At 56.1% G+C, this 18,673-nt stretch overlaps 1 protein-coding gene across 1 annotated transcript in view; it reads right to left on the minus strand.

Annotated features, from left to right (window-relative positions):
* LOC124124727 (mucin-2-like) overlaps positions 1-18,673 on the minus strand; it is a 29,105-nt gene that overhangs the window by 7,344 nt on the left and 3,088 nt on the right. The window contains exons 2-3 of the mRNA XM_048393091.1: positions 1,198-2,130; positions 255-864 (exon numbers count right to left, since the gene is read on the minus strand). Of these exons, the coding sequence (XP_048249048.1) occupies positions 255-864; positions 1,198-2,130 (1,543 nt within the window). The remainder of the gene's footprint in view (positions 1-254; positions 865-1,197; positions 2,131-18,673) is intronic.

Consider the following 18,673-nt stretch of genomic DNA (forward strand, 5'->3'; position numbering starts at 1 on the left):
TGTTGATGAGAGGGGAGGGGACTGTGTTGATGGGAGGGGTGGGGACTGTGTTGATGAGTGGGGTCGGGGACTGTGTTGATGAGAGGGGTCGGGGACTGTGTTGACGGGAAGGGTTGGGAACTGTGTTGACGGGAAGGGTCGGGAACTGTGTTGACGGGAAGAGTCGTGGACTGTGTTGACGAGAAGGGTCGGGGACTGTGTTGATGGGAAGGGTCGGGGACTGTGTTGATGAGAGGGGAGGGGACTGTGTTGACGGGAAGGGTCGGGAACTGTTGACGTGAAGGGTGGGGACTGTGTTGATGAGAGGGGAGGGGACTGTGATGATGACAGGGGAGGGGACTCTGTTGACGAGAGGGGTGGGAGACTGTGTTGACGGGAAGGGTCGGGGACTGTGTTGACGGGAAGGGTCGGGGACTGTGTTGACGGGAAAAGTCGTGGACTGTGTTGACGGGAAGAGTCTTGGACTGTGTTGACGGGAAGGGTCGGGGACTGTGTTGACGGGAAGGGTCGGGGACTGTGTTGACGGGAAAAGTCTTGGACTGTGTTGACGGGAAGGGTGTTGGACTGTGTTGACGGGAAAAGTCGGGGACTGTGTTGACGGGAAGGGTCGGGGACTGTGTTGACGGGAAAAGTCTTGGACTGTGTTGACGGGAAGAGTCGTGGACTGTGTTGACGGGAAGAGTCGGGGACTGTGTTGACGGGAAGGGTCGGGGACTGTGTTGACGGGAAAAGTCGTGGACTGTGTTGACGGGAAGAGTCTTGGACTGTGTTGACGGGACAAGTCGGGGACTGTGTTGACGGGAAGGGTCGGGAACTGTGTTGACGGGAAAAGTCGGGGACTGCGTTGACGGGAAGGGTCGGTAACTGTGTTGACGGGAAGAGTCTTTGACTATGTTGACGAGAAGGGTCGGGGACTCTGTTGACGGGAAGGGTCGGGGACTGTGTTGATGAGAGGGGTGGGCACTGTGTTGATGTGAGGGTTGGGGACTGTGTTGATGAGAGGGGTCGGGGACTGTGTTGATGAGAGGGGTCGGGGACTATTGACGTGAAGGGTGGGGGACTGTGTTGATGAGAGGGGGGGGGGGGGGGGCTGTGTTGATGAGAGGGGAGGGTACTGTGTTGACGAGAGGGGTGGGGGACTGTGTTGATGAGAGGGGAGGGGACTGTGTTGATGAGAGGGGAGGGGACTGTGTTGACGGGAAGGGTCGGGAACTGTTGACGTGAAGGGTGGGGACGGTGTTGATGAGAGGGGAGGGGACTGTGTTGCTGAGAGGGAAGGGGACTGTGATGATGAGAGGGGAGGGGACTGTGTTGATGAGAGGGGAGGGGGCTGTGTTGATGACAGGGGAGGGGACTGTGTTGACGAGAGAGGTGGGAGACTGTGTTGACGGGAAGGGTCGGGGACTGTGTTGACGGGAAGGGTCGGGGACTGTGTTGACGGGAAAAGTCGTGGACTGTGTTGACGGGAAGAGTCTTGGACTGTGTTAACGGGAAGAGTCGGGGACTGTGTTGACGGGAAGGGTCGGGGACTGTGTTGACGGGAAAAGTCTTGGACTGTGTTGACGGGAAGAGTCTTGGACTGTGTTGACGGGAAAAGTCGGGGACTGTGTTGACGGGAAGGGTCGGGGACTGTGTTGACGGGAAAAGTCTTGGACTGTGTTGACGGGAAGAGTCGTGGACTGTGTTGACGGGAAGAGTCGGGGACTGTGTTGACGGGAAGGGTCGGGGACTGTGTTGACGGGGAAAGTCGTGGACTGTGTTGACGGGAGAGTCTTGGACTGTGTTGACGGGAAAAGTCGGGGACTGTGTTGACGGGAAGGGTCGGGAACTGTGTTGACGGGAAAAGTCGGGGACTGTGTTGACGGGAAGGGTCGGTAACTGTGTTGACGGGAAGAGTTGGGGACTGTGTTGACGGGAAGGGTCGGGGACTGTGTTGACGGGAAAAGTCGTGGACTGTGTTGACGGGAAGAGTCTTGGACTGTGTTGACGGGAAAAGTCGGGGACTGTGTTGACGGGAAGGGTCGGGAACTGTGTTGACGGGAAAAGTCGGGGACTGTGTTGACGGGAAGGGTCGGTAACTGTGTTGACGGGAAGAGTCTTGGACTATGTTGACGAGAAGGGTCGGGGACTCTGTTGACGGGAAGGGTCGGGGACTGTGTTGATGAGAGGGGTGGGGACTGTGTTGATGTGAGGGGTGGGGACTGTGTTGATGAGAGGGGTCGGGGACTGTGTTGATGAGAGGGGTCGGGGACTATTGACGTGAAGGGTGGGGGACTGTGTTGATGAGAGGGGGGGGGGGGTCTGTGTTGATGAGAGGGGAGGGTACTGTGTTGACGAGAGGGGTGGGGGACTGTGTTGATGAGAGGGGAGGGGACTGTGATGATGAGAGGGGAGGGGACTGTGTTGATGAGAGGGGTGGGGGACTGTGATGATGAGAGGGGAGGGGACTGTGTTGACGAGAGGGGTTGGGGATTGTGTTGATGGGAGGGGTGGGGGACTGTGTTGATGAGAGGGGAGGGGACTGTGTTGATGAGAGGGGAGGGGAATGTGTTGACGAGAGGGGTGGGGGACTGTGTTGATGAGAGGGGTCGAGGACTGTGATGATGAGAGGGGTTGGGAATGTGTTAAAGAGAGGGGTGGGGACTAGTTTGATGAGAGGAGTGGGGACTATGTTGACGAGAGGGGTCGGGGACTGTGTTGACGAGAGGGGTGGGGAATGTGTTGATGAGAGGGGTGGGGAATGTGTTGATGAGAGGGACGGGGACTATGTTGACGAGAGGGGTCGGGGACTGTGTTGATGAGAGGGGTGGGGACTGTGTTGATGAGAGGGGTGGGGACTGTGTTGATGAGAGGGGTGGGGACTGTGTTGATGAGAGGGGTCGGGGACTGTGTTGATGAGAGGGGTCGGGGACTGTGTTGATGAGAGGGATGGGGACTGTGTTGCTGAGAGGGGTGGGGACTGTGTTGATGAGAGGGACGGGGACTATGTTAACGAGAGGGGTCGGGGACTGTGTTGATGAGAGGGGTCGGGGACTGTGTTGATGAGAGGGGTGGGGACTGTGTTGCTGAGAGGGGTGGGGACTGTGTTGATGAGAGGGACGGGGACTATGTTAACGAGAGGGGTCGGGGACTGTGTTGATGAGAGGGGTCGGGGACTGTGTTGATGAGAGGGTTGGGGACTGTGTTGCTGAGAGGGGTGGGGAATGTGTTGATGAGAGGGGTGGGGACTGTGTTGACGAGAGGGGTGGGGACTGTGTTGCTGAGAGGGGTGGGAACTGTGTTGATGAGAGGGGTCGGGGACTGTGTTGATGAGAGGGGTGGGGAATGTGTTGATGAGAGGGGTGGGAACTGTGTTGATAAGAGGGGTGGGGACTGTTGACGAGAGGGGTGGGGACTTTGTTGATGAGAGGGGTGGGGACTATGTTGACGAGAGGGGTGGGGACTATGTTGATGAGAGGGGTCGGGGACTGTGTTGATGAGAGGGGTCGGGGACTGTGATGATGAGAGGGGTGGGAACTATGTTGACGAGAGGGGTGTGGACTATGTTGACGAGAGGGGTGGGGACTATGGTGATGAGAGGGGTGTGGACTATGTTGACGAGAGGGGTCGGGGACTGTGTTGATGAGAGGGGTGGGGACTGTGTTGATGAGAGGGGTGGGGACTGTGTTGATGAGAGGGGTGGGGACTGTGTTGATGAGAGGGGTCGGGGACTGTGTTGATGAGAGGGATGGGGACTGTGTTGCTGAGAGGGGTGGGGACTGTGTTGATGAGAGGGACGGGGACTATGTTAACGAGAGGGGTCGGGGACTGTGTTGATGAGAGGGGTCGGGGACTGTGTTGATGAGAGGGGTGGGGACTGTGTTGCTGAGAGGGGTGGGGACTGTGTTGATGAGAGGGACGGGGACTATGTTAACGAGAGGGGTCGGGGACTGTGTTGATGAGAGGGGTCGGGGACTGTGTTGATGAGAGGGTTGGGGACTGTGTTGCTGAGAGGGGTGGGGAATGTGTTGATGAGAGGGGTGGGGACTGTGTTGACGAGAGGGGTGGGGACTGTGTTGCTGAGAGGGGTGGGAACTGTGTTGATGAGAGGGGTCGGGGACTGTGTTGATGAGAGGGGTGGGGAATGTGTTGATGAGAGGGGTGGGAACTGTGTTGATAAGAGGGGTGGGGACTGTTGACGAGAGGGGTGGGGACTTTGTTGATGAGAGGGGTGGGGACTATGTTGACGAGAGGGGTGGGGACTATGTTGATGAGAGGGGTCGGGGACTGTGTTGATGAGAGGGGTCGGGGACTGTGATGATGAGAGGGGTGGGAACTATGTTGACGAGAGGGGTGTGGACTATGTTGACGAGAGGGGTGGGGACTGTGTTGACGAGAGGGGTGGGGACTATGGTGATGAGAGGGGTGTGGACTATGTTGACGAGAGGGGTCGGGGACTGTGTTGATGAGAGGGGTCGGGGACTGTGTTGATGAGAGGGGTGGGGACTATGTTGATGAGAGGGGTGGGAACTATGTTGACGAGAGGGGTGTGGACTATGTTGACGAGAGGGGTGGGGACTATGTTGATGAGAGGGGTGTGGACTATGTTGATGAGAGGGGTGGGGACTATGTTGATGAGAGGGGTCGGGGACTGTGTTGATGAGAGGGGTCGGGGACTGTGTTGATGAGAGGGGTGGGAACTGTGTTGATAAGAGGGGTGGGGACTGTTGACGAGAGGGGTGGGGACTTTGTTGATGAGAGGGGTGGGGACTATGTTGACGAGAGGGGTGGGGACTATGTTGATGAGAGGGGTCGGGGACTGTGTTGATGAGAGGGGTCGGGGACTGTGATGATGAGAGGGGTGGGAACTATGTTGACGAGAGGGGTGTGGACTATGTTGACGAGAGGGGTGGGGACTATGGTGATGAGAGGGGTGTGGACTATGTTGACGAGAGGGGTCGGGGACTGTGTTGATGAGAGGGGTGGGGACTGTGTTGATGAGAGGGGTGGGGACTGTGTTGATGAGAGGGGTGGGGACTGTGTTGATGAGAGGGGTCGGGGACTGTGTTGATGAGAGGGATGGGGACTGTGTTGCTGAGAGGGGTGGGGACTGTGTTGATGAGAGGGACGGGGACTATGTTAACGAGAGGGGTCGGGGACTGTGTTGATGAGAGGGGTCGGGGACTGTGTTGATGAGAGGGGTGGGGACTGTGTTGCTGAGAGGGGTGGGGACTGTGTTGATGAGAGGGACGGGGACTATGTTAACGAGAGGGGTCGGGGACTGTGTTGATGAGAGGGGTCGGGGACTGTGTTGATGAGAGGGTTGGGGACTGTGTTGCTGAGAGGGGTGGGGAATGTGTTGATGAGAGGGGTGGGGACTGTGTTGACGAGAGGGGTGGGGACTGTGTTGCTGAGAGGGGTGGGAACTGTGTTGATGAGAGGGGTCGGGGACTGTGTTGATGAGAGGGGTGGGGAATGTGTTGATGAGAGGGGTGGGAACTGTGTTGATAAGAGGGGTGGGGACTGTTGACGAGAGGGGTGGGGACTTTGTTGATGAGAGGGGTGGGGACTATGTTGACGAGAGGGGTGGGGACTATGTTGATGAGAGGGGTCGGGGACTGTGTTGATGAGAGGGGTCGGGGACTGTGATGATGAGAGGGGTGGGAACTATGTTGACGAGAGGGGTGTGGACTATGTTGACGAGAGGGGTGGGGACTGTGTTGACGAGAGGGGTGGGGACTATGGTGATGAGAGGGGTGTGGACTATGTTGACGAGAGGGGTCGGGGACTGTGTTGATGAGAGGGGTCGGGGACTGTGTTGATGAGAGGGGTGGGGACTATGTTGATGAGAGGGGTGGGAACTATGTTGACGAGAGGGGTGTGGACTATGTTGACGAGAGGGGTGGGGACTATGTTGATGAGAGGGGTGTGGACTATGTTGATGAGAGGGGTGGGGACTATGTTGATGAGAGGGGTCGGGGACTGTGTTGATGAGAGGGGTCGGGGACTGTGTTGATGAGAGGGGTGGGGACTGTGTTGCTGAGAGGGGTGGGGACTGTGTTGATGAGAGGGGAGGGGACTGTGTTGATGAGAGGGGTGGGAACTGTGTTGATGAGAGGGGTGGGAACTGTGTTGATGAGAGGGGTGGGAACTGTGTTGCTGAGAGGGGTGGGGACTGTGTTGATGAGAGGGGTGGGGAATGTGTTGATGAGAGGGGTGGGGAATGTATTGATGAGAGGGGAGGGGACTGTGTTGATGAGAGGGGTGGGAACTGTGTTGATGAGAAGGGTGGGGACTGTGTTGATGAGAGGGGTCGGGGACTGTGTTGATGAGAGGGGTGGGGACTGTGTTGATGAGAGGGGAGGGGACTGTGTTGATGAGAGGGGAGGGGACTGTGTTGATGAGAGGGGTCGGGGACTGTGTTGATGAGAGGGGAGGGGACTGTGTTGATGAGAGGGGTGGGGACTGTGTTGATGAGAGGTGGGGGAACTGTGTTGATGAGAGGGGTCGGGGACTATGATGATGAGAGGGGTGGGGACTGTGTTGACGAGAGGGGTGGGGACTGTGTTGCTGAGAGGGGTGGGAACTGTGTTGATGAGAGGGGAGGGGACTGTGTTGACGAGAGGGGTGGGGACTGTGATGATGAGAGGGGTGGGGACTGTGTTGATGAGAGGGGTGGGGACTGTGTTGATGAGTGGGGTGGGGACTGTGTTGATGAGAAGGGTGGGGACTGTGTTGATGAGAGGGGTGGGAACTGTGTTGATGAGAAGGGTGGGGACTGTGTTGATGAGAGGGGTCGGGGACTGTGTTGATGAGAGGGGTGGGGACTGTGTTGATGAGAGGGGAGGGGACTGTGTTGATGAGAGGGGTGTGGACTATGTTGACGAGAGGGGTGGGGACTGTGTTGACGAGAGGGGTGGGGACTATGGTGATGAGAGGGGTGGGGACTATGTTGATGAGAGGGGTCGGGGACTGTGTTGATGAGAGGGGTCGGGGACTGTGATGATGAGAGGGGTGGGAACTATGTTGACGAGAGGGGTGGGGACTATGTTGATGAGAGGGGTCGGGGACTGTGTTGATGAGAGGGGTCGGGGACTGTGATGATGAGAGGGGTGGGAACTATGTTGACGAGAGGGGTGTGGACTATGTTGACGAGAGGGGTGGGGACTGTGTTGACGAGAGGGGTGGGGACTATGGTGATGAGAGGGGTGTGGACTATGGTGATGAGAGGGGTGGGAACTATGTTGACGAGAGGGGTGTGGACTATGTTGACGAGAGGGGTGGGGACTATGTTGATGAGAGGGGTGTGGACTATGTTGATGAGAGGGGTGGGGACTATGTTGATGAGAGGGGTCGGGGACTGTGTTGATGAGAGGGGTCGGGGACTGTGTTGATGAGAGGGGTGGGGACTGTGTTGCTGAGAGGGGTGGGGACTGTGTTGATGAGAGGGGAGGGGACTGTGTTGATGAGAGGGGTGGGAACTGTGTTGATGAGAGGGGTGGGAACTGTGTTGATGAGAGGGGTGGGAACTGTGTTGCTGAGAGGGGTGGGGACTGTGTTGATGAGAGGGGTGGGGAATGTGTTGATGAGAGGGGTGGGGAATGTATTGATGAGAGGGGAGGGGACTGTGTTGATGAGAGGGGTGGGAACTGTGTTGATGAGAAGGGTGGGGACTGTGTTGATGAGAGGGGTCGGGGACTGTGTTGATGAGAGGGGTGGGGACTGTGTTGATGAGAGGGGAGGGGACTGTGTTGATGAGAGGGGAGGGGACTGTGTTGATGAGAGGGGTCGGGGACTGTGTTGATGAGAGGGGAGGGGACTGTGTTGATGAGAGGGGTGGGGACTGTGTTGATGAGAGGTGGGGGAACTGTGTTGATGAGAGGGGTCGGGGACTATGATGATGAGAGGGGTGGGGACTGTGTTGACGAGAGGGGTGGGGACTGTGTTGCTGAGAGGGGTGGGAACTGTGTTGATGAGAGGGGAGGGGACTGTGTTGACGAGAGGGGTGGGGACTGTGATGATGAGAGGGGTGGGGACTGTGTTGATGAGAGGGGTGGGGACTGTGTTGATGAGTGGGGTGGGGACTGTGTTGATGAGAAGGGTGGGGACTGTGTTGATGAGAGGGGTGGGAACTGTGTTGATGAGAAGGGTGGGGACTGTGTTGATGAGAGGGGTCGGGGACTGTGTTGATGAGAGGGGTGGGGACTGTGTTGATGAGAGGGGAGGGGACTGTGTTGATGAGAGGGGAGGGGACTGTGTTGATGAGAGGGGTCGGGGACTGTGTTGATGAGAGGGGAGGGGACTGTGTTGATGAGAGGGGTGGGGACTGTGTTGATGAGAGGTGGGGGAACTGTGTTGATGAGAGGGGTCGGGGACTATGATGATGAGAGGGGTGGGGACTGTGTTGACGAGAGGGGTGGGGACTGTGTTGCTGAGAGGGGTGGGGACTGTGTTGATGAGAGGGGTGGGGACTATGTTGCTGAGAGGGGTGGGAACTGTGTTGATGAGAGGGGAGGGGACTGTGTTGCTGAGAGGGGTGGGGACTGTGTTGACGAGAGGGGTGGGGACTGTGTTGCTGAGAGGGGTGGGGACTGTGTTGCTGAGAGGGGTGGGAACTGTGATAATGAGAGGGGTGGGGAATGTGTTGCTGAGAGGGGTGGGGACTGTGTTGCTGAGAGGGGTGGGAACTGTGTTGATGAGAGGGGTCGGGGACTGTGATGATGAGAGGGGTCGGGAACTGTGTTGATGAGAGGGGTCGGGAACTGTGTTGATGAGAGGGGTCGGGAACTGTGTTGATGAGAGGGGTGGGGACTGTGTTGATGAGAGGGGTGGGGAATGTGTTGATGAGAGGGGTGGGGAATGTGTTGATGAGAGGGGAGAGGACTGTGTTGATGAGAGGGGTGGGAACTGTGTTGATGAGAAGGGTGGGGACTGTGTTGATGAGAGGGGTCGGGGACTGTGTTGATGAGAGGGGTGGGGACTGTGTTGATGAGAGGGGAGGGGACTGTGTTGATGAGAGGGGAGGGGACTGTGTTGATGAGAGGGGTCGGGGACTGTGTTGATGAGAGGGGAGGGGACTGTGTTGATGAGAGGGGTGGGGACTGTGTTGATGAGAGGTGGGGGAACTGTGTTGATGAGAGGGGTCGGGGACTATGATGATGAGAGGGGTGGGGACTGTGTTGACGAGAGGGGTGGGGACTGTGTTGCTGAGAGGGGTGGGGACTGTGTTGATGAGAGGGGTGGGGACTGTGTTGCTGAGAGGGGTGGGAACTGTGTTGATGAGAGGGGAGGGGACTGTGTTGACGAGAGGGGTGGGGACTGTGATGATGAGAGGGGTGGGGACTGTGTTGATGAGAGGGGTGGGGACTGTGTTGATGAGTGGGGTGGGGACTGTGTTAATGAGAAGGGTGGGGACTGTGTTCATGAGAGGGGTCGAGGACTGTGTTGCTGAGAGGGGTGGGAACTGTGTTGATGAGAGGGGTGGGGACTGTGTTGATGAGAGGGGTGGGGACTGTGTTGCTGAGAGGGGTCGGGGACGGTGTTGATGAGAGGGGAGGGGACTGTGTTGATGAGAGGGGTGGGAACTGTGTTGATGAGAGGGGTGGGAACTGTGTTGCTGAGAGGGGTGGGGACTGTGTTGATGAGAGGGGTGGGGAATGTGTTGATGAGAGGGGTGGGGAATGTGTTGATGAGAGGGGAGGGGACTGTGTTGATGAGAGGGGTGGGAACTGTGTTGATGAGAAGGGTGGGGACTGTGTTGATGAGAGGGGTCGGGGACTGTGTTGATGAGAGGGGTGGGGACTGTGTTGATGAGAGGGGAGGGGACTGTGTTGATGAGAGGGGAGGGGACTGTGTTGATGAGAGGGGTCGGGGACTGTGTTGATGAGAGGGGAGGGGACTGTGTTGATGAGAGGGGTGGGGACTGTGTTGATGAGAGGTGGGGGAACTGTGTTGATGAGAGGGGTCGGGGACTATGATGATGAGAGGGGTGGGGACTGTGTTGACGAGAGGGGTGGGGACTGTGTTGCTGAGAGGGGTGGGGACTGTGTTGATGAGAGGGGTGGGGACTGTGTTGCTGAGAGGGGTGGGAACTGTGTTGATGAGAGGGGAGGGGACTGTGTTGACGAGAGGGGTGGGGACTGTGATGATGAGAGGGGTGGGGACTGTGTTGATGAGAGGGGTGGGGACTGTGTTGATGAGTGGGGTGGGGACTGTGTTGATGAGAAGGGTGGGGACTGTGTTGATGAGAGGGGTGGGAACTGTGTTGATGAGAAGGGTGGGGACTGTGTTGATGAGAGGGGTCGGGGACTGTGTTGATGAGAGGGGTGGGGACTGTGTTGATGAGAGGGGAGGGGACTGTGTTGATGAGAGGGGAGGGGACTGTGTTGATGAGAGGGGTCGGGGACTGTGTTGATGAGAGGGGAGGGGACTGTGTTGATGAGAGGGGTGGGGACTGTGTTGATGAGAGGTGGGGGAACTGTGTTGATGAGAGGGGTCGGGGACTATGATGATGAGAGGGGTGGGGACTGTGTTGACGAGAGGGGTGGGGACTGTGTTGCTGAGAGGGGTGGGGACTGTGTTGATGAGAGGGGTGGGGACTGTGTTGCTGAGAGGGGTGGGAACTGTGTTGATGAGAGGGGAGGGGACTGTGTTGCTGAGAGGGGTGGGGACTGTGTTGACGAGAGGGGTGGGGACTGTGTTGCTGAGAGGGGTGGGGACTGTGTTGCTGAGAGGGGTGGGAACTGTGATAATGAGAGGGGTGGGGAATGTGTTGCTGAGAGGGGTGGGGACTGTGTTGCTGAGAGGGGTGGGAACTGTGTTGATGAGAGGGGTCGGGGACTGTGATGATGAGAGGGGTCGGGAACTGTGTTGATGAGAGGGGTCGGGAACTGTGTTGATGAGAGGGGTCGGGAACTGTGTTGATGAGAGGGGTGGGGACTGTGTTGATGAGAGGGGTGGGAACTGTGTTGATGAGAAGGGTGGGGACTGTGTTGATGAGAGGGGTCGGGGACTGTGTTGATGAGAGGGGTGGGGACTGTGTAGATGAGAGGGGAGGGGACTGTGTTGATGAGAGGGGAGGGGACTGTGTTGATGAGAGGGGTCGGGGACTGTGTTGATGAGAGGGGAGGGGATTGTGTTGATGAGAGGGGTGGGGACTGTGTTGATGAGAGGTGGGGGAACTGTGTTGATGAGAGGGGTCGGGGACTATGATGATGAGAGGGGTGGGGACTGTGTTGACGAGAGGGGTGGGGACTGTGTTGCTGAGAGGGGTGGGGACTGTGTTGATGAGAGGGGTGGGGACTGTGTTGCTGAGAGGGGTGGGAACTGTGTTGATGAGAGGGGAGGGGACTGTGTTGACGAGAGGGGTGGGGACTGTGATGATGAGAGGGGTGGGGACTGTGTTGATGAGAGGGGTGGGGACTGTGTTGATGAGTGGGGTGGGAACTGTGTTGATGAGAAGGGTGGGGACTGTGTTGATGAGAGGGGTCGGGGACTGTGTTGATGAGAGGGGTGGGGACTGTGTTGATGAGAGGGGTCGGGGACTGTGTTGCTGAGAGGGGTGGGAACTGTGTTGATGAGAGGGGTGGGGACTGTGATGATGAGAGGGGTGGGGACTGTGTTGATGAGAGGGGTGGGGACTGTGTTGATGAGTGGGGTGGGAACTGTGTTGATGAGAAGGGTGGGGACTGTGTTGATGAGAGGGGTCGGGGACTGTGTTGATGAGAGGGGTGGGGACTGTGTTGATGAGAGGGGTGGGAACTGTGTTGATGAGAGGGGTGGGGACTGTGTTGCTGAGAGGGGTCGGGGACTGTGTTGATGAGAGGGGAGGGGACTGTGTTGATGAGAGGGGTGGGAACTGTGTTGATGAGAGGGGTGGGAACTGTGTTGCTGAGAGGGGTGGGGACTGTGTTGATGAGAGGGGAGGGGACTGTGTTGATGAGAGGGGTGGGAACTGTGTTGATGAGAAGGGTGGGGACTGTGTTGATGAGAGGGGTCGGGGACTGTGTTGATGAGAGGGGTGGGGACTGTGTTGATGAGAGGGGAGGGGACTGTGTTGATGAGAGGGGAGGGGACTGTGTTGATGAGAGGGGTGGGGACTGTGTTGATGAGAGGTGGGGGAACTGTGTTGATGAGAGGGGTCGGGGACTATGATGATGAGAGGGGTGGGGACTGTGTTGACGAGAGGGGTGGGGACTGTGTTGCTGAGAGGGGTGGGGACTGTGTTGATGAGAGGGGTGGGGACTGTGTTGCTGAGAGGGGTGGGAACTGTGTTGATGAGAGGGGAGGGGACTGTGTTGACGAGAGGGGTGGGGACTGTGATGATGAGAGGGGTGGGAACTGTGTTGCTGAGAGGGGTGGGGACTGTGTTGATGAGAGAGGTGGGAACTGTGTTGCTGAGAGGGGTGGGGACTGTGTTGATGAGAGGGGTGGGGACTGTGTTGATGAGTGGGGTGGGGACTGTGTTGATGAGAAGGGTGGGGACTGTGTTGATGAGAGGGGTCGGGGACTTTGTTGCTGAGAGGGGTGGGAACTGTGTTGATGAGAGGGGTGGGGACTGTGTTGATGAGAGGGGTGGGGACTGTGTTGCTGAGAGGGGTCGGGGACTGTGTTGATGAGAGGGGAGGGGACTGTGTTGATGAGAGGGGTCGGGGACTGTGTTGATGAGAGGGGTCGGGGACTGTGTTGATGAGAGGGGTCGGGGACTGTGTTGATGAGAGGGGTGGGGACTGTGTTGATGAGAGGGGAGGGGACTGTGTTGATGAGAGGGGAGGGGACTGTGTTGATGAGAGGGGTCGGGGACTGTGTTGATGAGAGGGGAGGGGACTGTGTTGATGAGAGGGGTGGGGACTGTGTTGATGAGAGGTGGGGGAACTGTGTTGATGAGAGGGGTGGGGACTGTGTTGATGAGAGGGGTGGGGACTGTGTTGACGAGAGGGGTGGGGACTGTGTTGCTGAGAGGGGTGGGGACTGTGTTGATGAGAGGGGTGGGGACTGTGTTGCTGAGAGGGGTGGGGACTGTGTTGACGAGAGGGGTGGGGACTGTGTTGCTGAGAGGGGTGGGGACTGTGTTGCTGAGAGGGGTGGGAACTGTGATAATGAGAGGGGTGGGGAATGTGTTGCTGAGAGGGGTGGGGACTGTGTTGATGAGAGGGGTGGGAACTGTGTTGATGAGAGGGGTCGGGGACTATGATGATGAGAGGGGTCGGGGACTGTTGACGTGAAGGGTCGGGGACTGTGTTGCTGAGAGGGGAGGGGACTGTGTTGATGAGAGGGGAGGGGACTGTGTTGATGAGAGGGGTCGGGGACTGTGATGATGAGAGGGGTCGGGAACTGTGTTGATGAGAGGGGTCGGGAACTGTGTTGATGAGAGGGGTCGGGAACTGTGTTGATGAGAGGGGAGGGGACTGTGTTGATGAGAGGGGTGGGGACTGTGTTGCTGAGAGGGGTCGGGAACTGTGTTGATGAGAGGGGTCGGGGACTGTGTTGATGAGAGGGGTGGGGACTATGTTGATGAGAGGGGTGGGGACTATGTTGATGAGAGGGGTCGGGAACTGTGTTGATGAGAGGGGTGGGGACTATGTTGATGAGAGGGGTGGTGACTGTGTTGATGAGAGGGGTCGGGAACTGTGTTGATGAGAGGGGAGGGGACTGTGTTGATGAGAGGGGTGGGGACTATGTTGGTGAGAGGGGAGGGGACTGTGTTGATGAGAGGGGTCGGGGACTGTGTTGATGAGAGGGGTCGGGGACTGTGTTGATGAGAGGGGTCGGGGACTGTGTTGATGAGAGGGGTGGGGACTATGTTGATGAGAGGGGTGGGGACTATGTTGATGAGAGGGGTGGGGACTATGTTGATGAGAGGGGTCGCGAACTGTGTTGATGAGAGGGGTGGGAACTGTGTTGATGAGAGGGGTCGGGAACTGTGTTGATGAGAGGGGTCGGGGACTGTGTTGATGAGAGGGGTCGGGAACTGTGTTGATGAGAGGGGTCGGGGACTGTTGACGTGAAGGGTCGGGGACTGTGTTGCTGAGAGTGGAGGGGACTGTGTTGATGAGAGGGGAGGGGACTGTGTTGATGAGAGGGGTCGGGGACTGTGATGATGAGAGGGGTCGGGGATTGTGATGATGAGAGGGGTCGGGAACTGTGTTGATGAGAGGGGTGGGGACTGTGTTGATGAGAGGGGTCGGGGACTGTGTTGATGAGAGGGGTGGGGACTGTGTTGATGAGAGGGGTGGGGACTGTGTTGATGAGAGGGGTGGGGACTGTGTTGATGAGAGGGGTGGGGACTGTGTTGATGAGAGGGGTGGTGACTGTGTTGATGAGAGGGGTGGTGACTGTGTTGATGAGAGGGGTCGGTGACTGTGATGATGAGAGGGGTGGGGACTGTGTTGATGAGAGGGGTGGGGACTGTGATGATGAGAGGGGTGGGGACTGTGTTGATGAGAGGGGTGGGAACTGTCATAATGAGAGGGGTCGGGGACTGTGATGATGAGAGGGGTGGGGACTGTGTTGATGAGAGGGGTGGGGACTGTGTTGATGAGAGGGGTGGGGACTGTGATGATGAGAGGGGTGGGGACTGTGTTGATGAGAGGGGTGGGAACTGTCATAATGAGAGGGGTCGGGGACTGTGATGATGAGAGGGGTGGGGACTGTGTTGACGAGAGAGGAGGGGACTGTGATAATGAGAGGGGTGGGGACTGTGATAATGAGAGGGGTGGGGAATGTGTTGCTGAGAGGGGTGGGGACTGTGTTGATGAGAGGGGAGGGGACTGTGTTGATGAGAGGGGTCGGGGACTATGTTGATGAGAGGGGTGGGGACTATGTTGATGAGAGGGGTGGGGACTATGTTGATGAGAGGGGTCGCGAACTGTGTTGATGAGAGGGGTGGGAACTGTGTTGATGAGAGGGGTCGGGAACTGTGTTGATGAGAGGGGTCGGGGACTGTGTTGATGAGAGGGGTCGGGAACTGTGTTGATGAGAGGGGTCGGGGACTGTTGACGTGAAGGGTCGGGGACTGTGTTGCTGAGAGGGGAGGGGACTGTGTTGATGAGAGGGGAGGGGACTGTGTTGATGAGAGGGGTCGGGGACTGTGATGATGAGAGGGGTCGGGGACTGTGTTGATGAGAGGGGTCGGGAACTGTGTTGATGAGAGGGGTCGGGAACTGTGTTGATGAGAGGGGTCGGGAACTGTGTTGATGAGAGGGTTCGGTGACTGTGATGATGAGAGGGGTGGGGACTGTGTTGATGAGAGGGGTGGGGACTGTGTTGATGAGAGGGGTGGTGACTGTGTTGATGAGAGGGGTGGTGACTGTGTTGATGAGAGGGGTCGGTGACTGTGATGATGAGAGGGGTGGGGACTGTGTTGATGAGAGGGGTGGGGACTGTGATGATGAGAGGGGTGGGGACTGTGTTGATGAGAGGGGTGGGAACTGTCATAATGAGAGGGGTCGGGGACTGTGATGATGAGAGGGGTGGGGACTGTGTTGACGAGAGAGGAGGGGACTGTGATAATGAGAGGGGTGGGGACTGTGATAATGAGAGGGGTGGGGAATGTGTTGCTGAGAGGGGTGGGGACTGTGTTGATGAGAGGGGAGGGGACTGTGTTGATGAGAGGGGTCGGGGACTGTGTTGATGAGAGGGGTGGGGACTGTGTTGACGAGAGGGGTGGGGGGGGGACTGTGTTGATGAGAGAGGAGGGGACTGTGTTGCTGAGGGGGGTGGGAACTGTGATAATGAGAGGGGTGGGGAATGTGTTGATGAGAGGGGTGGGGACTGTGTTGATGAGAGGGGAGGGGACTGTGTTGATGAGAGGGGTCGGTGACTGTGTTGATGAGAGGGGTGGGGACTGTGATGATGAGAGCGGTCGGTGACTGTGTTGATGAGAGGGGTGGGGACTGTGTTGATGAGAGGGGAGGGGACTGTGTTGATGAGAGGGGAGGGGACTGTGTTGATGAGAGGGGTCGGTGACTGTGTTGATGAGAGGGGAGGGGACTGTGATGATGAGAGGGGTCGGTGACTGTGTTGATGAGAGGGGTGGGGACTGTGATGATGAGAGGGGTCGGGGACTGTGTTGATGAGAGGGGTGGGGACTGTGTTGATGAGAGGGGAGGGGACTGTGTTGATGAGAGGGGAGGGGACTGTGTTGATGAGAGGGGTGGGGACTGTGTTGATGAGAGGGGAGGGGACTGTGTTGATGAGAGGGGTCGGGGACTGTGTTGATGAGAGGGGTGGGGACTGTGTTGACGAGAGGGGTGGGGGACTGTGTTGATGAGAGAGGAGGGGACTGTGTTGCTGAGAGGGGTGGGAACTGTGATAATGAGAGGGGTCGGGGACTGTGATGATGAGAGGGGTGGGGACTGTGTTGACGAGAGAGGAGGGGACTGTGATAATGAGAGGGGTGGGGACTGTGATAATGAGAGGGGTGGGGAATGTGTTGCTGAGAGGGGTGGGGACTGTGTTGATGAGAGGGGAGGGGACTGTGTTGATGAGAGGGGTCGGGGACTGTGTTGATGAGAGGGGTGGGGACTGTGTTGACGAGAGGGGTGGGGGACTGTGTTGATGAGAGAGGAGGGGACTGTGTTGTTGAGAGGGGTGGGAACTGTGATAATGAGAGGGGTGGGGAATGTGTTGCTGAGAGGGGTGGGGACTGTGTTGATGAGAGGGGAGGGGACTGTGTTGATGAGAGGGGTCGGGGACTGTGTTGATGAGAGGGGTGGGGACTGTGTTGACGAGAGGGGTGGGGGACTGTGTTGATGAGAGGGGTGGGAACTGTGTTGATGAGAGGGGTGGGAACTGTGTTGATGAGAGGGGTCGGGGACTGTGTTGATGAGAGGGGTGGGAACTGTGTTGATGAGAGGGGTGGGGACTATGTTGATGAGAAGGGTGTGGACTATGTTGACGAGAGGGGTGGGGACTATGTTGATGAGAGGGGTGGGGACTGTGTTGACGAGAGGGGTGGGGGACTGTGTTGACGAGAGGGGTGGGAACTGTGTTGATGAGAGGGGTGGGAACTGTGTTGCTGAGAGGGGTGGGGACTGTGTTGATGAGAGAGGAGGGGACTGTGTTGATGAGAGGGGTGGGAACTGTGTTGATGAGAGGGGTGGGGACTATGTTGATGAGAGGGGTGTGGACTATGTTGACGAGAGGGGTGGGGAATGTGTTGATGAGAGGGGTGGGGACTGTGATGATGAGAGGGGTGGGGAATGTGTTGATGAGAGGGGTCGGGGACTGTGTTGCTGAGAGGGGTTTGAACTGTGTTGATGAGAAGGGTGGGGACTGTGTTGACGAGAGTGGTGGGGAATGTGTTGATGAGAGGGATGGGGACTGTGTTGATGAGAGGGGTGGGGACTATGTTGACGAGAGGGGTGGGGACTATGTTGACGACAGGGGTGGGGACTGTGTTGATGAGAGGGGTTGGGACTATGTTGACGAGAGGGGTGGGGACTGTGTTGACGACAGGGGTGGGGAACCATCCATTGAAAAGCAGTTAGACAATCCCTATTATGACATCTTGAACAAATCCTGTGAAGTCTGGTTGCCACAAAACATTTCATTTATGTTTTGATACATTATATATGTAGACTATATCATGGTAAACCCAAAGTGCAAATACACGTTTATCATTAAAAGATCTGCTACACAGGTATGTACATATTACAAACACTTGTATGCAAAAAATAGCAGCAAAGTATCAGGGACAAGTAATTTTATGGACAATTATATTGCTGGTGTATACAGGGCCCATGATAAACTGAAATAATATATCTTTAGTTAGAATAAATCAAATTTGTAACAGGGCTCTGGTCAATGGATAATGTCCTGAAAAATATGTAATGCAGTATCTATTTTTCCTCATCAATATTTTACTATTAATTTGAATTCTGATTTAATAAATGGCATGTAAAATGGTCTTGTAATATATATTAAGCATCAATCACCTTTCATATAGTCCTCTGGATATAGTTTTTTTGTTAATATTTTATTCAGTATTTCATCATAAGTGTACATAAATTTCTTAACCTGATAAGACTACCGTACGTCTCAGCTGGGTCTTGTAATATTTATTTAGCATCAATCACCTTTGAAATAGCTCTCTGGATATATTTGTTTACATTTTATTCAATATTTTATCCCAATGTAGCTACATTTCTTCACCTGATAAGACTACCGTGCGTCTCCCCTATACTAGGTCGGGGAGACACTGTACGGTAGAAGCCTGTTCCGTATTAACAACTTATTAAAAATTAATTATTATGTTTTACCTTAACTCTCCGGTTGTTAATATCTGCTCAATATAAAGTGATAATCGGTCCTGAAATAGCCATATCTCGAAATGAAACTGCATGATCACACCTTATGGATCGAGATTTCTGATCGATATATAGGACTGGTGTACATATAAGGTATGCAGGTAGATCAAGATAAAATTGCCCAGACCTGTAATAATAGTGATCGTTTGCAAAAAGAACTGTTCTGAACTGAAAATGACATTAAAAAAACATCAATCCAAAAACAATTTTTCATTTCAACTGTGTGGTGATCAAACACCGAAATTACTTCCTGCGGACGGCAGTGAAGCTTCGTTCATCGATCAGTAGGAATATAAGCTCGACCGCATGACATGCACACGCAATACTGAAAGTTTCCGTAAGCCTCGTTATGAATTTCATGTTCACTGTTTTTTTGTGCTGACTGC

The sequence above is a fragment of the Haliotis rufescens genome, unplaced genomic scaffold, assembly GCF_023055435.1.
Source record: "Haliotis rufescens isolate VD_foot unplaced genomic scaffold, xgHalRufe1.0.p SCAF_113, whole genome shotgun sequence".
Taxonomy (NCBI): domain Eukaryota; kingdom Metazoa; phylum Mollusca; class Gastropoda; order Lepetellida; family Haliotidae; genus Haliotis; species Haliotis rufescens.